We start from the raw sequence: 18,601 nt of genomic DNA, 5'->3' as shown, positions 1-18,601 counted from the left end.
GACGAGTCATTCTTACGGTAGACGACTTCAAACGGTTCGTATGTAAGGAATAACTTCTGCTCCTACTGGCTCTTCTGGTCACAGACTTTCCTTTAGAGTCTACAGGTCCGGTCAAATAATGTTTTTTTGCTAAGGAATCCTCCCAACAAAATTAAATGAAACCAAAGTACCCAAGTAGCAGCCGTGATTTCTACAGGAATATAGAAAAATGCTACAGAAAGAAGCTTCAATGCTTCCTTTATTAACACCTTTAGCAAAGAACCACTAGCAGAATATGCTGATTATCTTTTAGCTGGAGGTGCCTTGTGTCATTTTCTTATTCATTCACCACAATATTGTGTGATTATCCTCAATGAATTAGCAATAAATGAAACGTGTTTTTTTCCCTATAAAATAGATGAGAAGATTTTTCATAAATATGTATGTTGTGCTCATGTTTGCTAGCTTTCAGTGCTAGCAATGCTCTGAGTGTCAATATCCAGATTTGCATTCACTAGTGAAGAGAATCTGAAAGCAAACTTTCGAAAAACTAAAGAAAAGACAATAAGACACAGCTCCACTAAATGGTTTTGGGTGAATTTACTCAGCTGCGCATTGTGTGGTGATATATGCTATGTTGCTAGCGGATGTAATTCAGTAGAAGAAGTAACTGTCTCAAGTGCACACTTATGTGATGGACATCCAGAAGAGGAAAATGGAAAGAACTTCTCAGAAATAACCTTCAATAATCCCCGGGGGATGTTATATGTAGGTCAGCAACATAATTTCAAGTTTTCCCGGTCAAACAGGAATCATATTCTCTCCACTTCCTCTAATACACATCAAGTCTACTTCGAAAAGTTAAGGCCAATTGAAGAGAGCGTGTAAACTTTTTTTTGCTTATTAGTGGAACCCCCCCCCCCCCCCCCCCCAAAAAAACAAATGCACACAGACAGCAGATTGAATTAATAGAAAAATTTACTTTAACCTTAATTTATCACAAATAGAAAATACCACGGCAAAGAAAGAAAAAAAAAGAGCTCATTGTCTTGGCTTTGCTTTAGAACAAATACAACATTCTGCTAAAATTACATGTATCCAAACAATCTGTATCCCAGTGGTTCTTCAGAAAATATACGCAATCTAACCACAATATTTACAAAATTAACTACAGTACATAACAGGCTGTTGTTGTAAATCCAAACGATACGACAACAGGAAACATAATGCTGACATCTTCAGTCTCGAACTTAAACGGCGCTGAGTCCACCATCAGCGTCCTCACAGGTCAGTGCTGAGCTTCACCAAGTGTTTGGCGCAACATTCTTACTTAAACAATTGTCAACTGAAAATTAAAACTCACCTCCAGATTAAATATGTACAATTTAAAAAAATAACAACAAATAATAATAAAAAATAATAATAATTCTCCATCTCATGGACTGTTACACAGTTGCTTCTGAAGCCACGTCGCCAGTTACTAACTCCGGTTCTCCGAGTGGCTTCTTTAAGTACAGCCAACTACAATTCCCTCTCTTTCCAGCAGGGTCAGCATCAGAGCAACCTGCTTCTCTCTCGAGTTGTGACTTGTCTGGAACCGGGCCAAACCTCTCCGGAGGTAATCATATTGATGACTATCACTGAGCAGCAAAACAGATTGAAGTCATTAGGCTGATCCAGAGAACCAGACTCCCCTGACTTCACTGCTAATTTGGATAAAGAGAAGAGGACTCCTGCTGGAGTTAAAGTCCTCGACACGTGCTGGAACAAATGATAAAGTCTGAACTCTTTTTTTCTGGCAATATGCTCCGATAAAGCTTTTGATTTTCAGCTGTAAAATGTAGTCATCGCTCAGGATCCTTCGACAGCGCTTTCTCACTCTTCGGAATTGTGGTCACGGGAAGACGTTGTGCCAGTCTCCGCTTGACTCGGGAACCACTTCGAGGTCAAGCTCGGGCGTTACCTCCACCTGGGCCGCTTGTTCTTCTTGGCCCAAGGGCACGTCCTGTATTTGACCTGGAGGGTGAAAGGGGGAAAAGGAGAGGCGATCTGCATGACTCCTTCAGTGAAGTACTTTCCCGGTAATAAAAGAGCTCTGTAAACCAAGGGACAAGCCCATTAACACCCATTCACAGAGCAGCACCAGCAGCTCTCATTCGGAATTCAATTTGCCAGAGGCTGTCATAATAATGAGACCATCTGTCAAAAAGCAATCATCCTCTCCTCACTCCACCAACATTTGCGTTGATATCCCACATTCTCCCCCTTTTCCGAAAATATCGTGCCCATTAAAAGCAGCTATTCTCAAACGACTTGGCTGATGTGGAACACACACGTTGTGAGATGTAAACACGATGCCATTCAGAACCATTCAGCTTAAGCTAACCTGAGTGCAAAGCTGATGCTGAGCGCTTCGCACACGCTCAGTCTGCTGCCGCAGGCCGCGCGCCGAATTGAATTCCGCAGTGGGAGTCATTTAATTATCCCCCGCCTTTATTTTTGCTTCATGTATGAAAGTTCACAAACACATGCTCATTGAGTTGCTGGAGCATGAGAAAGTGCTCCAGCATGAAAAGAAAAAGAGGAGAAAAACACGAAAGTGCTCATTGGCGTAAACGGATAAATGATCAATGATTAATCTGACTGAAACTCAATCCTTGTGGACTACGGTTGCGTGAAGTCAGCCATGAATTAATAGGTAGAGTTAATTCCCTACAGATGGGAGCTAATATTTAATGAAAACCTATTCGTTACTTTGGTCATTACAACCTAACAAAGTGTTTCAAAAGGGCAGAGGACGATATGCAGTCCTTTAACAACATCATCCCCTCGGCTGCATGTGGAATCCAGTTTGTTACTTTCAAAAACGACCTTCACTCAAACGACTCAATCTGAGAAAACAAGTGGGCGACTCAGGTGTGCTGGGAGGCTGCTGGGAGGCTGCTGGGAGGCTGCTGGGAGGCTGCTGGGAGGCTGCTGGGAGGCTGCTGGGAGGCTGCTGGGAGGCTGCTGGGAGGCTGCTGGGAGGCTGCTGGGAGGCTACTGGGAGGCTGCTGGGAGGCTGCTGGGAGGCTGCTGGGGGGCTGCTGGGAGGCTGCTGGGAGGCTGCTGGGGGGCTGCTGGGAGGCTGCTGGGAGGCTGCTGGGAGGCTACTGGGAGGCTACTGGGAGGCTGCTGGGGGGCTGCTGGGAGGCTACTGGGAGGCTGCTGGGAGGCTGCTGGGAGGCTGCTGGGAGGCTACTGGGAGGCTGCTGGGAGGTCTCACACAAATCCAAATTGGATTAAAATTGCACCGTGGAAGGAATCTGCACAGTGCGACTCCCCCGATGAGACAGTAACATCACCCACAAAAGCATTTTAAAAAGAAGAAAACGGGGGACTGTCGAACACTCAGAGCTGCTAAATGTCGACTGCAGCGATGGCCTTAAAAGGGTGTGGGGGGGAAGTTGGTTTTAAAGGCTTCGTGTTTTTTCTTCATAGCTTTATTTTCTTCTGTGCTTTATCATTTAAAATAATGTCCCACTGCAAGCCAAAAGCAGCGTCTCTCCCCATTTGTCTCTGTTATTTTTGGCTTGTTTTAAGGGAGAATTGTGGTTTCAAAGTCAGTAAGCCTTATGCCCCAGAGGTCAGGCATCTCTGTCAAAAATCTAACAGCAACCCCGAAAACAGTTGAAAACACCTCGCTCTACAGCGCGACAAAAACATTTACTGAGACATTCCTCCGCCTGAAGCTGCAGTCACTGCGTCCCACACAGGCCTCCTGCTGCTCAGTGCTTTTTCTTGTTAAAACGAGCTGATGGAACTCATTGTGTGGCACTATCAGCAAGAAGCCAAGTTTGGGTAATAAAAAAACAACGTGATGGTTGCTGTTTCTGTCCCACTTCATTATTTTGTCACTTCTAGGAGCTTTTCACTGCAGTCTGCCCATGCTGCGTCTCATCTAAAATCCAGAGTGTCAATGAGGACACAGATGATGTGCGTCTGTGCAACGGGTCTCATGTCAATATAAGGCGTCGCTAAAAGTGGATGACTTCACCCTTCAGAACTTTGTGACACAGCTAACCAGGAGACACTGAGTTTGTGGAGTATTAGTGCCGACTTATTCCACACGTGAAAATCCAAATAAAGTAACTTTCAAATGAGGATTGCTGACTGTTCTTTTTTTAATGTTAAACGCTGAACAAATGAAGTGTCTCACATTTAGGAAACATCAGCCAAGAAAGAAACATCACAAAGAAGAAAAAAGGACGGATACACAGACAGATAAGGGACAGCCCCAGCTGTTCCTCGCCCTGCAGCACAAACAGCTGGTACGTGCGCTCACCGTAGCCGTGGGATCTCTTCATGTGGTGTTTCATGTTGCTCTTCTGGGTGAACCGGATGCTGCACACCTCACACTTGAAGGGCTTCTTTCCAGTGTGTTTGACCATATGGACCTGCAGAGCGCTCTTCTGGTTGAAGGCCTTGTCGCACTCGCTGCACTTAAAGGGCCGCTCGCCTGCAGTGAAACAGAAACCACCGCTGAAAAAACATATCAAGAAGGCGGCTGCACTTATGATAGAAACACTGTTAGTACTCGGAAAATGAGCTCATGGTTGCTTCCAGCACAAAAACAGCTGCCATAGACGCAGACCTTCATGCTGCTCCATCTGTAGGATATCCCTTGACCACCAACACAGTGCTGAGGATACACAGCATCCTGCAGCGTTTCCTGCACTGACCAAATCCTTCTCAGTGTGCACACGCTCAGAAACGCAGACAGACCGGGCTGAACACATTGGATGTGTTCATCCGGCCTCTCAGAAATCAATGATGGAGTTCATGACAATAAATTGAGTAGCTACTTCATTACATAAATGAACAAACCTCGGCTGTTTTCTAAAGATCTTGGTGTGAACATCTTAATTAAGCAGCGGTGAGGTCGTGCAGTTCAGGCTTTGCGTTGATTTAAGAAAAAGGGAAAAAAAAAAAAAAAAGGCCTAGTTGACATGTTACTTATGATTTCCAAACAGGATGAAAAGTTTTGATTGATGGGGTCACATGACATTTACCTTGTCCTAAATGTAGCTGTTTCTGGATCTTATTTGCAAAGGTTTCTGTCTTTGTGACAAACTGGTTCACTGGCCTTCGGTGCCTTGCGATGCTCTTCTTAATTTTACCTGATGGAATTCTTTTGACTGTTGAACTATCTCCCCATCTTTCCTTCTAAACAACTCGCTCTGGGATGTACGTTTTAGACAATCATGTCACTTCATTGTTTCCTATTAACCCAATTATGTTTTACCAGATTTTTCTAAAAACAAACAAAGAAAAACATAATACACAGTGTTAGAAATCTCTTTTTGTACTGCATCTGTGCTATTTATATGGAAATACTGCAACTGCTGGGCGCTTAGATTCCTAGCCTTCAGCTTATATAAAGGAGGATTCACTTTTTACAGACTATTCACAAACACACAAAGCAGACGGGATAGAGTACCATTCAGCTGTCAATAATGCCTATTGTCATAACATTTCATTCATTTCATTCCAGACCCAGACAAGAGCACAGACACTTACGCATCCTTCCACTTCTTATCCAGGCACGTATGATCTGAGTCTCTTCGCACTTAGATATTGCATGGAATAACCTTGCAAAAGGACTCTAAACTTCACATTTACTGTAACAGGCCAACAGAACTGTTTGTTAATTTGTGTTGAAGGCTGATAATCAGGGCTGAATGCTTCAGATTATGCAGAGAAATGAGGAATTCAAGGTACCATGCTGATTGTTAGCTGTGTCTGTATGAATGTATGACTTAGCGAGTCAGGAATGGGAGGCTAATTGCTGTCAAATATGAGTTCTTTTTACACTAAGAAAGCATCAGTATTGTAAATTTGGCAATATTTCTCCATTTTATAGTTAATAATGAAATTATATTCAATTGAATTTTTTTTTTTTAAATACTCAGAATCTTGCAGCATGCAGTTTTTTTTTCAGAAGTGATTAACTTATTACTTCATCAGAAGCACTTGGTTGGGGCTATCGCCCCTCGCAGGAATGATCTCCTGTATCTCATTTGTGTTGCAGTGGAGCTGAAGAAGCCTCTGACTGAACACACTCCATTGCTTGCAGTGTGCGTTCAACATAACTTCTGCTGCATTCTTCGTTGCATAATCAGCTCCAGTGGCGCCACAGTTGTCGTTGGAACACGGCCAGACAGTTGCAAAGCAGACTGCACTCTCCACCACAGGCTAGATACAAACACTGAGGCACCCAAGCTTTCCGAGGAAAGTCAAATCAAATGGTGTTCAGCATTCTTTTCGTTGATGGTAACATTTTTACGGCTCCTAAAGGTTCACACTGGGAAATATTTGGATGAGCGCCGTCCCTTAATGTCCGTGATATCAGTCCTTATAGATCTCTTCTGCATTCAGTACTTTTCCTTTCTAATGAAAGTGCAGTAGAGCTTTATTGTTAATCCATTTTACGTGTACAAGTGAACAAATTAGTGGTAAATGCATGTTTAATTTCGATAAAAATCTGTGATTTCTCTTTTTCATTTAAAACTTTGAGCACACTAGACTTCGTGGTGGATCATTTCATACAGAAAAGCTTGTTACGGCCCACTTACATTCGAGTGTAACGTTTGATAAAAGTGCTGTTGCCACCTGTCGTTGCTGCTCTCCCCACAGAGAGCTGACAAGGACATTTTTTTGTCTCATTTTCCCTGCCGTCAACATTTTAATGTGGCTAACTGGCCTCTAAACACAACTCCTAAACAGATGAACACTCCTCTGATATCCAATGATCCTTCGAGGCAGTAAAACGTGTGACTTAAAGGGTGACTTGTTGAGCCTGTGATTGGTTGGCCCCGAGCCGAACGAGCATGTTGACAGAACAGAGCGAGCGTGTGGCAGCACACAGAAGAGATATCAGATAAGCACGAGTGCAGCTGTGGGGAGAGTCGTATCATTATGCGTCTACAGAGACAGGAAATTAATTCATTTCAGATTAAGTCATTCTTTGCACGAGAACAAAATATACAAAATATAACCGGCATTCTTGCAAAACCTATTTGTCTGCGCTCAGAAAGCCCTGCTGATTGCTCAGGAGTGAGGCACAATTATAACGGCGTATCCAAGGGGCCACGTGAAATGAGAGGACAGGAGGTTACTCAGTGAGCGGACGCAGGTGACACAGTTTGCACGGTATTATTCTCCCTCTGCATTGTTATAACAGCGGCAGCCTCGCACGTGTCCCCTCCCGGTGTTTCATGGGATATAGGATGACATTTTGAAAATGACAGAAGAATTTTCAAGTCACACTGATGCTCCTGGTTATGCAGTTTAGTTGCACTGCCTCAGGAAATCAGCCGCGAGACGCGACTAAACGGTCACAGTCTGAGGCGTCTGTGTAATGTGGGATGGAAACGCAACGGGCAATTTTCTAAATGTCAAACGGGAGGGGAAGTCAAAAGAACGATGACCCCATCGTGCTTCATCCTTCAGCTAGTTGGTATCATTCATACATAAAGAGTAAACAAACTGTAAATCAGGGTCTCTGCAGACTTTTTAAAGACCATAATGAATACAATTTAAGACCCATTTCACAACCATACTGGCAAAAAAGTCCAAAAGGCAAGAAGGAAACCCGGAATTACTTGCAAATGCAAAGTATAGGATTATTTTTACAGCTCTTTCACGCTGGAATACAAAATTCTTAACCTAACTAAAAACACCAGAAGCCTCTGTTGTGAACTAATATTTGTTCTACGGTTAACTTTGGACTTTAGACTGCTCTCGTTTCCTGAGCGGAATCCAGAGGAAAAAACACCGTTAACGGGACACGGGACGTCGCTTATATGCAACAGCAGCTTGTTGCTATGACAGAGAATATCTGTGGTCAGATCTGAGTTCACGTGTGTCGGTAAAGGCGCACATGAACGAGAGACACCTGCCGGGTGAGGCCGTGCTGCCGGTGACCCCCCCCCCCCCCCCCCCCACCCCCACCCCCACCCCGCTTCATCAAAACACCACGGAAAAAAGATTTTGTGTCAACACACTAACAAGTTGTGCTGCACAGGTACTTTAGTTCCGTTTTGTTATTTTGTTACAGCGTCCTCAAAAATCGAAATAATTAAAAGCACGACTGAGGTTTACGCATTTGTTTTAAATAAAAGTAACGATAATACATATTTAAGACCTTTTATGAAAATCTAAGATAATTTTAGACATTTTAAGACTTTTTAATACCCCGCTGATACCCTGTAAATGACCGCAGATTGATTTGCAGTTTCACAGCAAAAGTCACAATTTGTCAAGGCAACTCTATCAGACAAATTAGATGATCAGTCAAGTTCTTCTTTACCTGTCCCCTCCTCAGCGGCTCTGTCTCGAACACAGGGTGCATGTTCTCTCACGCCCCTGCTCACAGATTTGTCATTGCGTACTTTTCCCTCCGGTCTTTCAGTCTCATTTAGAATCTATCACGCTGTGAACTTTCTCCTCCAAATGTCCCGAACCCCTTCGACAGTGTCGCATTTATGCCCCGTCAAATACAGTTGGCCGACAAAAGCAAATATACAACACGTACAGGTGGCTGTAACATTGTTTACACTGAAAATTCACTCAGACTGAGACCCTTCTGCGGAAAATTATATCAGGGGAGACGTGACAATAGATGCAGTCGCTGCTATAAATGTTTGGTGCAACCTGAGTGGAGCAGTGCTTGTGTGTGTGTATATATATATATATATATATATATATATATATATATATATATATATATATATGTTAAGATGGTATAATCAATACATACAAAAATTAGTCGATAACAAGTCATTTTTTCTCTTCAAAATGTCCCTTTTCGCATTCTGTATTCATGTAACTCATCACTGATCTATCATCTTTCAGTCAAAATCAAATGTCTCAGAGTGATGCAGAAAAACTGCTTCATGCATTTGTTTCTTCCAGACTGGACTCCTGTAATTCTTTATTATTGGGCTCTGAAAGTCTCTGAAAAGCCTCCAGCTGATCCAAAATGCTGCAGCCAGAGTTCTGATGAGAACTAACAGGAGAGATCATGTTTCTCCAGTTTTAGCTTCTAGACTAGACTAGAATTTAAAATTCTCCTCCTCACATATAAAGCTCTTAATGACCGAGCTCCATCATACCTTAAAAAGCTGGTAGTGCAGTATTTTCCCAACAGAGCACTTTGCTCTCAGACTTTTAGAGTTTCTAAAAGTAGAATGGGAGGCAGAGCCTTCAGTTATCTGGCCCTGTCAACATGGAGAAAGCCTTTGGAAACAAATTCTCTGATCTCTAAATCTAAGCACTAGTTGCTGTTGTTAACCAAAAAGGAGAGTTTCCAGTTCCACCAAGCCAGCTCGCCTGCGAGGTTGCATAAGCTATCTCACAGCAAAGCGATGGCTTGGCAGTTAGCTTGGAATTGGGGTCCCTTCCACTTGCTTCAATGAACTTGAATAAGACAGAGAAAAATATGTAAACATAGTATTTAAGACTTGCTTACATATCATATAAAGTATCTAAGGTGCTTACGTGGACAGAAAGCTGCCTTCTTCCTGATGTTTTGATACAAATACAAAATTGGATCATTTATGTACTTCAGATGAACAACATCAGCTTTTCTTCCATTTCACCTTCTGTTCCTGTTTAAATCGATGGCTTCTACCAGCTGCAGGTATTTGTCACACGGTGACTGATGCAGTTACAAATTGCATCGTTGCTGTATGGCGAAAGTCAGCGGAAATAATGGGATTTAGAGCAGAGTGGTCCTATTGGGGCCACGGGCAGGATCCACGTGTATGTGTGTGAGGCGTAAACAGCCTCGCTTCTTATTCACTTTCAAAGGGGATACATCTTGTTTTGCCCAATTGAATTCCGGGCCTGCTGCTTCGCTTTGCCAGCGTGACGTGTGCTGGAGCGTTGAGAATAGTTCAGCTTTCGATGTGGCCGATTGCCACGACAATTCCAGATGTCAGGAACCATTCTTTGGATTTTTTCTGTACTGTGTCGCCCATGCTAACAGAAGCTAAACGACAGAAGTAAAGCCTTGATCTGCACTGTACCGACTTTGGTTATTCTATGATCAAATAAACACGTCAGCGTGTGAAATAACAATTTACATTAGAGTTTCACAAAGGATTGCTTCAGTCAAACAGGAAATGAGTTCATATAGTTCGTCTTACCCGTGTGTGTTCGGTTGTGTCTCTCCAGCTGGCTGCGCTTGGCAAACGCCTTCACACAGGAGGAGCAGTTGAAGACTTTTGGTTTCTGGGAGCTGGGTGACGGTCCCGGCTGATGCACTCGTTCATGCTCCTGCGGACAGAAAAATCTCATTTGAACTCCAACTTTTCTTTACTGAGGGTGACCTCAAACGTCATTTCTGCGTGCTGCATTGGAAGGTAAGTGGTACAGAAGAGAAGAGAATATTAGTTCATTGCAGTTAATGCATCTCAGGACAAAAGGATGGCGTTTGTGATCTGAAGGAGCTGCGAGTTGTACACAGAATACGACTGTAAATGTTCAATTGGCCTCTTGGAGCAGCAGTCGAGCGAAAAAATTCGCCAGCAGAAAGAAAAGTGAGTACAAAAACATAGAGATAAGAGCGCTGAGAGGAAAAACAGGCGATAACACTGCTGCTGCGTGTGGAGATGAGAAGAGTCATAAGGCTTTTGGGTGCTTGTGGAGAGAGAGCCTAATCCATTCAAAGCTGAGGCCTAATTTAAAAGAAAGCTGTCCAGCATTTTCTCAGCCTCTGACACGCTGCTGAGCATTATGGCCAAACAGCTCCACTTCAGTTAACATTTAACAGGCCGAGGCCTGCACACAATCCCAAGGTCTGACCTTCCCTTTTTTTAAGGAAGCACTTGGTTTTTCACACACTGCTTTGGCTTAGTTTTTGTGAAATAAAATCCCGACTAATAAGATTTACAGGCCTGAATATGTTCCAAGGTTTTTGACTCTCCAATTTAATCACGACAGCTTTCATGGGCCATAATGCTGTCATTATCCCTGTTATTCAGTTATCTAGTACATAGCGATGCGTGTGAAACCTGTGAGATTTTTGCACTCTTACAGAAGAACCCTCAGTCTTTTTATTCATAGTTTATTAACGAGTAACGAACTTGTAACGCTGATCTCCAAACCGCCGCCCTCGGCTTACTTCAACATGTTTACCTTTTACAGCACATGCCAGAAGGTGAAGCTCCTCCGTTTGCATTCTGCTAACCTCTCTAATTTGCTGCCATGCCTTCATCTCTGATGAAGGGTTAAAATGGCCAAATTACTATCCACAGTTGAGCAAAATAGATAAATAACCACTCCACATATTCTCCTCCTTTTCCTCAGAAATTCAAAGCCCGTATCCATGTTTTGGATGGAGACTAATGAGCAGCTAAGGGACCTTGAAAGGAAGGAGCTCGGCTGTGACACCCAACTAATCCCGGTGTCGTTACTCTTGATGATAAACGAGCGTTCCTCAGCATGTCGAGGCACATTTACAAAGGAAAAAAGCTGTGGCACAGTGGCCTTGGTGTCGAAACTTGACGTTTTAGCCACATCCTCCTCCTCCCAGGCTCTTAAATAATGGAGTGTTTCCACTCCATGAAGAAGGCTGCTGGAAAAGAGAAGCTCTCATGGTCCTCTACATAATGTGGCAGCTGCACAGTTTCTGCATCATGAAATTTGATAAATAGATTCGTAAAAACCTGCAGAGAGACTCATCATTTGCATGCACATTAGCTTTAAATAAACTCCCTCCGCAGCTTACGTGTACTGTGCTCGCTTCTAACCTTGAGGTGCGTAGCTCGCTTGAAGGCCTTTCTGCAGACGCCGCAGACGTGACAGCGGTCCTTGCCGTGCGCTTGCCGGCAGTGGCGTCGCAGTGAATTGGCATTCTGACACACCTGGTTACAGTAGAAACACTGGTTCCGGCTATCGGTCTCCATCTGGGGGTCTTTCCCGCCTTTGTGGCCGTCACCAGCATTCTGGACAGCAAACAAAAAGATTAATTTGATGTTTTAACTCACGTTGCTCGTTTGAAGACATGTTCAAGGTTTTTGAGGTTCTAAGCAAGTGCATTATGCTATGTACATGAGCATTTTTTCATGGAATGTAATGCTTTCGTTTTGCAAGACAAACACACTCACGTTATATCCGTTGTCAGATGCTCCGTTTGTGGACTGGGGATTGTGGCTGACCAGTACGACCTGTTGGCCTGAGGTGACCGGCTGCATGGTCGACTCATTCAGGACTGCAGGGAAACTCTGACCCTAAAACAAAATGGGAAAATGAGGCTGACTAAAATAGTCGGACATTAAATCTGATGTAGAGCACACTCTAAATCCCTTTTTAATCACTAATTTAAACTGCGGATGTGTAACAATTCGACTTTTTCAGTTTCAAATTCCCAGTGTGGTTTTCTTTTTTTTCTTACCTGCGTATTGAGGTTGAGAGTGACACCATCCAGCATACCCTGAGCATCTGCGAGGGTTAGAGTGACGCTGCCGTCGCTGGCCACACCCCCCGGTGACATCACTAGGCTCTGGGACGCAGCAGAATGTGACAAAGTGGTGCTGGATGCCAGACTGGTAACTGGAAGGTGGGAGGGGAGATGGTCAACAGTCGGTAGATCTACCTTTCCATAGCAAATGTAGGCAGATAAATAAACCTACCAACTGGTAGCGATGTATAAAACCACAAAGTATGCAAACCAAGAAATATCCATATAACAGATGGGTGAACAAATTTCCTTTATAGATGCCAATGATGGTGAAAGTGATGCTGAAATTGAAAGAGTTCTCTGACATCAAAGGGAAAGTAGAGAAAAGAGTGATGGAGCAGTGTGGCCGACACAGGCCACGGTAACACAGTGCAAGGATGATTATCATCAGTTTATGAAGCGGAAACTATGGGGTCTGGCAGATGGAAGACACGGCTACAAGTACGTCCGAATCGATCAAGCTCGGAGAACAGAGCAGAGGGGCATGATCAGAGCGCACCCCGCTGTCCGCCTGCGGTCCTGCTGCATCCCCAGCCCCGGCTGCTGTGGTCAGGTCCTTCCAACAGCTGGAGTCACAGCCGATGAAAGCCATTTGCAACGAGCAGAATGATGTATTTGGAGAAATAAGCTGTTCATAGAAGTAAATGTTGAAACATTCATGCCACGTTCTACCCATTTTTCTTATCATCATACTTTTAATACTTTGCATCATATCCTAACAAGGCTGCAATGGCCGCTGCGTTTAGGGATGTAGGGATTGATGCTCTTTGACTAAACAGACATATTGTGGACATTGAGGAGCCTCTGTCCTGACAGTGGTGAATAACACTTTGATTTAAATTCAGCAAACAAACCAAAAAAAAAAAGTATCACTTATCTGTCAGAATGCAGGTAAATCCTATTTGCATACAGAGTGACAGAAAGACTTTGCTTTAATCAACAAAAGGAGAGATGCTCGACGTATCTCTGAGAAGCAGTGGGGTCGTTTTCCACTTGAGTTGACAGAGAAAGGTAATTGAAGGGAGGGAAAACCCAAGGTAGAACTACCTGGAATAGTATGAAAGATGCCCAAAAATGCCGTGATTTTCACGTTTAACTTCACTTCTTTGCAGACAGAATGAACCCAAAGTTTTAAGGCGCACTGGTGGATGTTACAGCATGTGGTGGAGCTTGACAGAAGTTTTCCAAAAGTAATCCGTTGCCCGTGAGGCTAAAGCAGCTATTAAGGACTGTGGCTTCTTGGATGCTGTCGGAGGTATCAAACATCACTGACTTCCAGCTTAGAGATTATCTCTATCTATTATGCACTGCAGTGGGAAAAAATGCAAATCTCCTTTAATCTTCCTTTGAGGAACATGTGTTTTTTTTTTTGTTTTTTTTTTTTTATAAAAACAATTTGTTGACAATCCAAAGATCCTCTGCCCATCTTTGCTCCTCAAAGGCTTTCATGGATGCTGCTTTTCAACTGAATCATAATCACAATCACCAGTTGGAGTCACCTTTTTTGGAATAACGTTTTTATTTCTATACTTTCACCTCTTTACAAGTTTTAAGCAGCGGGTTTGAGAAATTCAATCATTATTATACCCACCTCACTGTGGGAGCTTTAAAAAGTCTCCCTGGCAGTTATTGTGGCCTCCCACATAGACTTTGATGACTTTGTGGTGGCGGCACAGACCTCAGCGTGCCATTTAAAGAAAAGGGCATTGATTGACTGTTTGAGCCTCTCCATCAATACAAGGATCTGCCACTGGCACCGAAGGCAAGGTAGGGTCCATCTGAACCCTTAAAAGAATCAAGGTTAAAGGCGCTCAAACCTGCCATTACTCACGCTCCTTCTTCTCTCATTCTATTTACGGTTGAAGCATTTCAAAATGTCACAGTGTTTACCACACAGAAAGATGCTTCGTGTCGTGTCGACTCTATAAAAAAAACAACGAGAAATTAAATAATGTCTGACTGAACGGAGGAAGTTTGCTGCTTCTGTGTGCATTTCAGAGACCTTTCATAGAGCATATTTGTATCAAACTAATTTGTTGGGGGGAAAAAAAGAAAAAGGTTTTGTTTCTTTTGCAACTTTTTAAATCCGCTGTTTGTTTTGTCAAAGAAAAGAATAACTGGAGGCAAAGCACGCTTAAGAGAACAGGAAGAATGCCACATGGCTGGCAGAGAGGCCATGGGGTGTGATGGTGGGAAAAAAAAGCTTTTCTAACAGCTTGTGTGCCTCTGTGGAGTCCAACTGGCAGCCTGAAAGTCTTTCTAGCTGCGGTGGCTCAAGTAACCTGCCTCCCTCCTCCCCCCCAGACTGTAAATCTGCTTGTCAGGATGTTGCTGCTGCATGAAGACCCGACAGCTGTTTGGACGACTCAACAGCCAAACAAAGCATGCCATCGCAATGTAAGGTAGGATAAGGTGAAACCTTTGCAGACGAGGAGATGCTTCTTTGGTTCCAAAGATATACAAAACACTCAGAGTGCTGACCTGCCATTCCAGTGTTGGAGGGGCTCTGAGGTAGAAGGTGGTCATTGGTGATGGTCAGGGTGGCGTTGGTGGGCTGGCTGGTGAGCGGCGATGCCAGCCTGATGCTGCCGGTCATCTCTGCACCATTCGGATTGTTATGCTGCGGGAGCAAGTCTTGACCTGCAAAAGGGATTCAGGAAAAAAAAACTACATTTCAGGAGTAATTCAAAAGACTGTCGAGTGCGACCAAAACAGTGTACGATTTTCAGCTCATCTCTTCACTTTTTGCTCAAAATTAACATCATAAGAACCGAAGTCATTAAAAGTCCACAAAATTATTTTGGTTGATCTCGTTTATGAAGTAATGAGTGTTGGGAAGTTAATTATCGACCAGTAATACTGAAATCTAGTTGTGAGAACATGGGTTATAATTATTCATGATCATACTGCTGTCAAATCCCACCACTGATAACTGGAAGTATACGGATGAATCCAAACAGATAACAATGTGACTGCGTTTACTCCACGTTTTTGTAATAATGGCCCATTATTACAAAATGGATTTGCTACCAAGCCCTTTAAATGACATGAAAATGCATGGTGCTGCATTGGTTATACCAAATTAAACTGCTTCTTAAAGCCTTACACCGAAGAATTCCAATTAAAAATCTGAACTTTTTAATGAAAGACAGGCCAAATAAATTTCAGAGGAAATGCTTCATCCAGCCCTGTTGTCCAAGGAGGGATCATTTATTTTGATATAGTGGGCTCAGTTTCCTCTACGCTGTGGATGCAGCATATATCCCCAGCCGATATACGGGACTGTGAAAGGAGGTAATGATGTTGTATCAGCCACAATCTCCAATACTGCAGCCTTGAAGCATCATCAAACGGTAAGATAGGGGCACAAGTTATTCTCTGTCTGTTCTTTCCACTGCCTGCTAGCGTGTTTGTCTGTGTGAGGAATCAATAAACATACCCATCCCTGAGGGAGTTTTACCCTTCGTGTTTGTTTTTATTGATGATTTGCTGCAGAACTCCTGCGCTTGCAGCCAACTTGCATCCAGCTGTCCATACCTGATATAGTGAGGGTGATCTCCTGAGGGTTTCCCGCAGCCGTGCTGGAACCAGCAGACGAAGCGTGGGCCTGGACCTGGGCGAGCGCTTGTGTCAGGCTGGAATTGTTGATGGTCAGAGTAATCTCCTGACTGCCGCTACCCCCCGACACCAGCCCAGAGCTGCCCATGACATGATTTAGGTCTTGAGAGCCTGCACAACACACAGTCGGGCATAGATCAATTTCAGAGGGAGCCGAGTTGGTTTTTTTTTTCTCCCTTTTTTCTTTTCTTCCCAAACAAAGGATTTGTCACAGACCCGCAGCATCCTGCTCTGTCAGTCCAGCCATTGAGACCTGCGGGGGTGTGATGGTGGACGGCTGCAGGGCAAGGCTGGTCAGAGGGTGGATGACGACGTTGGCAGACACCGAGGCGTCTGCCGTAGACATGAGCTGGCTGCCAGAGTGGGAGACCAGGCCCGTGTCAACGCTCAGGGGTTGAGGGAGGAGATTGTTCTGCTGTAAGGTATGCTGGAGGAGGGCATGGTCAATCTGCAAGGGAAAGTGGTACATCGGAGAAAAATGACAGTGAAAAATGGGGTGGAAGTTAGTGACGCAGATCCTCTGCCTTTAGTGCTTTCTGGGGTGCTACAGCATTATGTTTCTGGTATTATCCACCTGTACTGAGAAATGCTTTTCCCACCTCAGAACTTATCACCAATAAACTCTAGTGAAGTGGCATTAGCAGACAGAAATACCCATGTCCTCTTACTGTCTCCTCCATGTTTTTGACGCAGTGTGCTTTAGATCATGAGCTCTTCCTTCCCTTCTTCCCTGATCTTCTTCCCTCACTTGCTCTCGTCTGTTTAGTGTATTTTTAGACGTTTTTCAGCAACATCCACTCTGACCTCTCCCTGTTTGTGAGTGACTGTGCTTTGCATCTTGAGGCAAACCTTCTGTACTGGCATAGATTAAGGCTCCTCGTGGTTATAAGACCATTTGCGACTCATTAATGCACATCTTCTTGATAAGAATGCACCAAACTGTTGTCTTTGCCATTCCTAAAGCTCCATGCACCGTTGGATGCATGGTAGCTCTACAAAGAAACAATATGGCCTCGGTCCAGATCCGGACGTTTGGTGATGCCTGGTCCAGACGAGCCATCATTAGCAAACTCAACCCGCTGTGGCAATGCAGCCACGAAAAGTGTTGAGTGTAATTTCTGGTGGTGTAAATTAAATGTGTAAGTGAAATGTAATTCATTAAGATTCTGGATGAACTCCTGTCTCTACTGCTCTGTCTGCCCGTACAGTCTAACTGCCAGAGAGAGAGAAAGACGTTGGAGTTTACAATGTGCCCCTGCAGATGTGTCCCAGTGAAACACATAATACTGCATAACTGATATCCCTGCTGTGTCCTCATCAGTGCTCCAAGCTGGTCACTTTTATTGGCCAGGGATCTCACATTGCCGATGACGATGAACTAAAGAAATTATTTAAACTTCCTCCTCTTCCTTGCTCTCCATATTTCTCACACTCTGCATCCAGGGTGTGTCCTCTTCAACATGTCTGAATTTGAGGTCTTATTCCAGGCATTATTTGGGCTTTGGAACGTTCAGTCAGTCAACAACTTTCCTGTTGCCATGGTAACGCATTATGCGATATTACGATCAGTCATTCCGGCAGCACAGGATCCAACCCAGCGCGCAAAGATGGCCAAATTAATATTTCTTCAAAAATAAAAACACTCAATAGACTATCTCATGAAGACAACGTGTCCAGTGTGGTGGCATTTTAGAATTTTGCTTTAAATTCATCTTTGAGTAATTCAAATTAAATCCTTATTAATTCATATGTAGTTCTCCACAATGTTTGCAGTAATTTGTAACTGAATTGTAAATGCAAAACTAAAAGTTTTCAAATTGTGAAGTTGAAGATTATGTGAAAGAACAGATTAGGAAAGAATCTTCCTGCTTCTGGCCGCCCAATCAAACTGAACGATGGGTGACAGGGCCTTGGTCAGACAGGTAATATAAGTGCCAGCAGTCAGTATGAATAGAGCCAGAGATCCATTGTGTAGACTGGAGAACCTTACAAAACAGCAACCATCAGTGCGGCAATTCCAACAATCAGACCATCAAACAGGAGCCATCTGTCAATAAAATGACCACCCCAATGGAAATGAGCTAAAATCCACCTGAATGACTCTCAGACCATGAGAAGTCAAATCCTGATGAAATAAACACTGAACTATTTGTGCTCAAATTCCAAACGTGCCAAGAGGTTCATAATGCAGAAAAGTATAGAGCAAACAGAGCAATCCTGAGTGAAAATCCTTTTCCAGAAGGCACAGGGTTTCAAGCTGAGGGGAAAATGTGCTTTAAATACTTATGTAATGCAATAGTTCATTCATTTTCAAAATACAATTAGAATTTTTTTTTTTTCTGGCCACGGTGAAGTTCGTGTTTGGAATAAATTAAAAACAGAATCCATTTTAAGATGAATCAAACATAAAATGTGGAAAAACCTGATTGGTTCTTGAAATTTTCTGTTGTGAAAAATTGGGGTATTCAGCCCCCCTCTTTACATTTAAACTGCCTTTTT

General features: G+C 43.5%; 1 protein-coding gene across 1 annotated transcript in view; it reads right to left on the bottom strand.

The window, feature by feature from the left end:
• Window positions 1–983: 983 nt before the first annotated feature.
• The window catches only part of LOC140316793 (zinc finger protein 236-like), a 49,820-nt gene continuing 32,202 nt past the window's right edge, over window positions 984–18,601 (bottom strand). Inside the window, exons 24-32 of the mRNA XM_072394765.1 lie at window positions 16,319–16,550; window positions 16,022–16,213; window positions 14,966–15,124; window positions 12,419–12,576; window positions 12,132–12,254; window positions 11,775–11,969; window positions 10,170–10,299; window positions 4,304–4,477; window positions 984–1,995 (exon numbers count right to left, since the gene is read on the bottom strand). Of these exons, the coding sequence (XP_072250866.1) occupies window positions 1,874–1,995; window positions 4,304–4,477; window positions 10,170–10,299; window positions 11,775–11,969; window positions 12,132–12,254; window positions 12,419–12,576; window positions 14,966–15,124; window positions 16,022–16,213; window positions 16,319–16,550 (1,485 nt within the window). The 3' untranslated portion in view covers window positions 984–1,873. The remainder of the gene's footprint in view (window positions 1,996–4,303; window positions 4,478–10,169; window positions 10,300–11,774; window positions 11,970–12,131; window positions 12,255–12,418; window positions 12,577–14,965; window positions 15,125–16,021; window positions 16,214–16,318; window positions 16,551–18,601) is intronic.

The sequence above is a fragment of the Leuresthes tenuis genome, unplaced genomic scaffold (assembly GCF_036924035.1).
Source record: "Leuresthes tenuis unplaced genomic scaffold, fLeuTen1.0.hap1 SCAF_10, whole genome shotgun sequence".
NCBI classification, from domain to species: Eukaryota; Metazoa; Chordata; class Actinopteri; order Atheriniformes; family Atherinopsidae; genus Leuresthes; species Leuresthes tenuis.
The sequence above is the reverse complement of the archived record's forward strand: the minus strand, read 5'-3'. Positions and strand labels throughout refer to the sequence as shown.